Here is a 5,651-nt window from a genome sequence, read left to right as displayed (position 1 = left end):
GAGGGGGGGGCGCCCCCCCCTCTACCGGGCCGCCGGGGGGGGGGGGGCAGGCGGGAAACTGTACTACCACGGTGTCTGTATTTGCATCTTTAATAATCACTTAATGCAGTCCCACTAGGATTTATAAACTAAGATTGTCCCTGGCCATTAAAATAAGTACTGATGGCTAAGCCAATACAGTCAGAAGACAAAGCAGTAAGAGTGAAGAAACCCACATACCTTGCCAAATCTTTATATACAAGGAGTAGTGCATGCATTATTTTCATTTGAAAATAATGTGCTGTAAGTGCTATAGATTTAACTAGACTGACAGACCTCAAAATAAGACAAAGCTGAGTGGTGAGCAGATACACCACAGAGGTAGTAACATATATTCTTCTTACAGTAAGACTTCATGCAATTGCAGTTTAAAGTGAAGCTGTAACATGCTGGTAACACAGGAATTGATTTCACATCTTAATGTGGAGAAACTTTCTCTTGTTCTTTAGGCAGGTCAAAGTTTTGTGCATTGCTTAATTATCCAGAGGGCTGCTTTAATTTTAGTTGCAAAGAAAAATGCAATAGCCGTTCCTAGATGGCATCCTTATTCATGCTAAGACTAATCCTTAACTACAACAGGACTGCTGCTTAAAAGTAAAAATTAAGGTATCTGAAAATTCTTTATTTCAAAAAGAAAGCTCAGATAGATGCTGGGAGATCTCTTCTTAATTCAGCAGCAGGCCTAAAACAGCTGCATCTAGCTAAAACCAAATATTGTGAGCCATTACCACAGAGAAGCTCTTTCCATTTAAGTTCCAGCATCCACAAGCCCACAAACAATTCCTACTATTCCTGTTCTCCCTTCATAATTTAAATAAACAAGAGGCTGCTTTGGCCAACAAAACTATGTACATAGAACAGAAGAGCTAGGAGGTCATCTCAGCTGTCATTGAGCCAGAGTGCAAAAATTGTTCCTCAGAAATCTACCAATATATCCAAAAGATACTTTGCAACTTTAATAGGTTTACAAGAAGTGAGAAATAAGCCCCCGTAACCCTTGGAAATACCTAATTCCTGTAGGTGTTGATACTTCATAAGGGAACATTTCCTTAAGAATATCCCTTTCCACTCTTTGTTCTTCTGTAGGAGTTCTCTCCAGCACCTAGGGATCAAAAACAGTTATAGATCTAACAGACCACAAAACAAAGAGCTCCTACATAGCTACCTCAGTGACCACAACCATGTGCAATTTATAAGAATAAATAAGCCACCCCGTGACATTCAAGAAGTTTTTTTTTTGGGTTTTAGAAGTTGGTTTAACCTTTGTTAGCGGTAGCTGCCTGGTCACTTTCGGTGTCTTAAAGCATTCAGTAATCTCCTCCATTTCCTTTAAGATAAAGAATATGTTGTATAAATGAAATACACCTGCCAGCCAATGATCTAGATGATGAAAAACACTTAACCACCACCTCTATCATGGCTGTGTTGTGCAGATCACGAGACCGGTTGTGGCCAATACGATTAAAAAAGCACTGATGTGGGCAATCTGTCTCTTCTTGCTGTAATAAACAATGCCACAGCTTAGTAAAATACTACCTGAAAAAAAATTAAGCACTTTGAAACAGAACATCAGGTTTTCCCACAATCTTCTATTTGACCACTAAGTCTACATTCCAGTCATGTTTTTAACAAATAAAACAGCTCACTTCCTAAATCTCAGACCCATTGGTAGAATAGGCTTCACAAGTGTTTATCGACAGTATCTATACGAAACAGTAAACTCCATTTAAATTCAGCCAAGCATTATCTTGTAATGTAAAATTCCACAACATTACAGTACAACATTAACATGATTACATGTGCTCACAAGTACTTTAGAGAGTTCTCTAAAAGAGATATAATTTTGACAGCTTGAATAGGTTAACAGGAAAATAATTATTTTCTTTCCTGATAACTGACAGGATTCTACAGATGCTTTTTATATTCAGGCTTTTGGTCTAAAGTAATCCTACTGTTTGATTCCCTAAATTAAGGCACATTGTGGTTTTTCAGAATGGGCTGATTTACAAGATTAAAGGTAGATAACTCAATTATGCTCTATCTTTGAGCTACTTGAAAAATTTAAAAGAAAAAATCTACATTTTGTTCAGAAAAATAGCAGCAAAAGGAAAAATAACACAACAAAACATGTATTGGCTTAGGAAAAGAAAGAAACGAAAAAGAGCAGTATTTACATGCACACACAAATCTGAAAAGGAAAGATAAAAATAAGTTTATATTCTCTCTTGTATGCCATGTGACAACACTAGTTTATTTTGACCAGTGCAACCTGAGCAATGACATCCTCTACCCCTTCTGTACTAAGGAGTAAACATATACACACAAGAGTAAGCAAGAGGAATCTAAGTTTAAATTAATTTACTTCAGCTGTCATCAGTGGTTTCTTTGGTGTTCTTCTGGGCATGTCTGAGAGTTCACTGATTGACAGTGTAGAAGCTGGATGCTTGAAATTTCCAGGCACCCTATTGACAACCTGCCGAGATTCAAACTCAGAATCAGCCAAAATACAAAATAAAAAGGGGGAAGGCGGCAGAACCAAACAACAAAATCTTTATGTGCATTGAATATAAGCATGTTAGGAGTTAACTCAAGGTTATGTAAGAGACACTCTGAAATAAGCACAGGAAGTAGTTTCTTGTAAGCCATTTAGAAAGGTAAAAGCTATTTAGTTCACAAGACAAGCCAATCTTAAAAGCATATATTCCACATATACTTAAATTAAGAAAATATCTAAGCTTTCAAAATGGTTCTTTTTGACCCTCCCCCCAAAAGACATTAGATAGGATTAGGGCATCTACCTAGTCCCATCTCCAAGTGAACAGCATTAGGCACTAACACAGATACTGAATAAGCGGTTTCAAAGACTACTGAATAGTCTTACTTTCCTTAAAACAGTCTTCAGTCTGTTCAAAACAGAATTATTCTGTCAGTAAAGATATATTACAGAAAAATGCTACTTTCATGATTTATTAAACATATTTACTAGGGTCTTGTTGCTTGCAGTCAGTATAGTTTCAGCTATGGGAGTACTCTCTGACATTACAGCATCATCTACAGGCAACTGTGCTGTAGCTTCCACCTGTTTGTTTAAAACAAACAAAAGAAAACAATTGAATAAAATAGCCACTGTGACCCTAACAGTGAGAAAAAAGCTTGTCTATTATAATAAGCCTTTCATCACCCTTTTCCTTGGTGTTCTTCTTGACACTCTTGTAGACTCCCTAGAAAATGCCTGCAGAGGTCCACTTTTTGAAGATCCACTTGTCCAGACTGTCTCAGTAACTCCATCTTGGAAATAGGTCTATTCAAGCACATGATCAAATACATGAAAGCCAGCTCTCAACACTGGATACCCACCACCCAAAGCCAGAATAGCAAACATATTCCAGAAGAAGTGTGTCTACAATCCAAAAAAAAAAAAAAGTGGATCATAATACATTCACTAACGAACAGCTAGGTCGATCAGAAGTGTTGAACACAATACTTAAAGGCACATTATTGTTCAAAAACAAAACTGACTAAATAATGCTCAACAGTAAAAACCAGTAATTTGCTCACTGCAACAGAGTGAACTAACTAATGCTACAGGTAGTTACATAACTCACAGACAGCAGATACAGATATGCTAGCTTGCAGACCCATTATATTACCTGACTATGCAAAAAAATTACCTATGAGCATAAAATCAAGCAGAAAGCATCACTTTGTTCTCTCCCAAAGAGGAGTCTATTCTGTCAAGCAGACATGGGAATGGCTTAGGCACAGCTACCTACATTTCAAAAGGCACTTATCTCCAGCCACAGCCGGCAGGCAGAGATGTTTTATCATCTTAAATTTCCATATACAGAGATGAAATTCACACCATTTTCATGTAACAGTAGGTTTAAACAATCAAGCCTAAATCTAAGTAACGACATGAAATGTCAAACTTTTATAGCCATTAACAAATGCAGGTCATTCGCTATGCCTTATTGTAAGTTTTACGCTCAAGGAAAAAAAATTCTCCTCAGAACTAATTCCAAACATAGACCTGGAGGGGAAAGAGCTGAGGGCCTGCTTCTCCTCGATTCCATACAACATTTTCCTTTTTATTTGGTTACGTTTAAAAATTATAACTTCGTTAATATTGAAATCTTTCCACATTAACGGCTCATGCATTGATGTATTATCAAGTTTTTAGAAGTCACACTTGGTGCTGGTAGAAGTTATACAGACTGGTGCAGCTGTCAGTTACAGGTCGAACAGCAGAAATAACTTCACTGGAACAGTATTAGCCCTAAAACAATGTGTTAAGAAAGCAGGCTGGAGAAGGAAAAAAACATCTAACAATGCCCTTATCCACTCCCCACTTCATCTTCCAGCAGAGGGAGCACAAGGGTTTTGTTTTACTCCAAAGTCACCGAAATATTTTGAAGGCCAAATTACAGTTTTTTAATGCATAGACCTCAAGTCCAAACAAATTCAGATGTTTTGTATAGAATTGTTGATTTCAACCTAAGCCTCCAATATTCTTTTCAATTTAAACAGGCTTCTGATGAAAGATCTCCCAATCCCTCCTTATATATTCATCAGACGCTGGCTTCTCTTCCTTATTAAGCTTAACCTGCAACCTTCAGTAATGGCTCCCCACCTCACCCTCACAGGTTTTATTTAGGAGGTGTTCTTTCGAAGCTCAGGGAAAACCGCGCATCTCAGAGCACTTTCACTCAAACCCATTGCACTCAAGAAAGCAATAAGGCAATTCCCTCACCCTACTAATGGAGAGCTCTCCTGCCCCAGCTGTTTGACTAAGATAGAGTTTTCTTATAAGGAAAAGTTAGAAATTCTTCTTTAAATAAGCACCACTTTCCTTAGCTCTTCAGATGCTTGTCAGTCATGTGTTTTAAGTACCAAGTTTCAATTTTTTCTAACATGAGAAGTCTAGGAAAAATACAGAATCTACTGCATAAGACTCATACAGACTTCAGCAAAGCATACTGACAAGACAAAGTTTTTAAAAAAAGGTGCTGTCTACAGCTAGTTATCATCACTGGCCTTGTCTGCTTATCACCCAAAAATCTGAATTTATTAGAATGTAGCAATCATGTTTAGGTACACCAACACCCTGCATATAACCACAGAAAGCTGCAATAGTGTGGTACACAACTACTATTCAGCATGTGCTTTTAACTTTCATAACACTTACGAGCAGTGAAGCTATAGATGATGATTTTACCTCAGCTATCACCAAGGTTTTTCTCGGTGTATGCCAGCTACTGCAATCTGCATGTTTTGTTTTTAAGAAGCCCAGCTACGCAGGCAGTAAAAAAAAAAAAAACCACCACAGGGAGGAGTAGGGGAATACAGCACGTATGTAATGTCACTATACAAAGTCTCAAGGAGAGAGACTAGTTCTACATTGCCAGGATTCCTTAACATTTACATTGTTTAGCCTGCCTCTCTCTGTCCAGTGCCATTTACTATGAGGTCTGAGCTCATTTTTGAGCTCTAACTCTATATTCACCTGCCTGATGGGAAGGGGGCATTCAACTCGGGGGTTTTCTCCAACTTTTCTAGCTCACTATGAAGAGGCAATGAAGCACAAGCAGCTGAGCTCAAATTTATCCTGCCCT

At 37.9% G+C, this 5,651-nt stretch overlaps 1 protein-coding gene across 1 annotated transcript in view; it reads right to left on the bottom strand.

The window, feature by feature from the left end:
- LOC104493356 (lamina-associated polypeptide 2, isoforms beta/gamma-like) overlaps positions 1–5,651 on the bottom strand; it is a gene marked incomplete at its 5' end in the record, with an annotated part of 13,217 nt that overhangs the window by 1,311 nt on the left and 6,255 nt on the right. Inside the window, 5 exons of the mRNA XM_010136015.1 lie at positions 1,047–1,141; positions 1,449–1,538; positions 2,402–2,512; positions 3,023–3,118; positions 3,221–3,340. Coding sequence (XP_010134317.1) covers positions 1,047–1,141; positions 1,449–1,538; positions 2,402–2,512; positions 3,023–3,118; positions 3,221–3,340 — 512 coding nt within the window. The remainder of the gene's footprint in view (positions 1–1,046; positions 1,142–1,448; positions 1,539–2,401; positions 2,513–3,022; positions 3,119–3,220; positions 3,341–5,651) is intronic.

This window comes from Buceros rhinoceros, unplaced genomic scaffold, assembly GCF_000710305.1.
Source record: "Buceros rhinoceros silvestris isolate BGI_N320 unplaced genomic scaffold, ASM71030v1 scaffold20045, whole genome shotgun sequence".
Lineage (NCBI taxonomy): Eukaryota > Metazoa > Chordata > Aves > Bucerotiformes > Bucerotidae > Buceros > Buceros rhinoceros.
The sequence above is the reverse complement of the archived record's forward strand: the minus strand, read 5'-3'. Positions and strand labels throughout refer to the sequence as shown.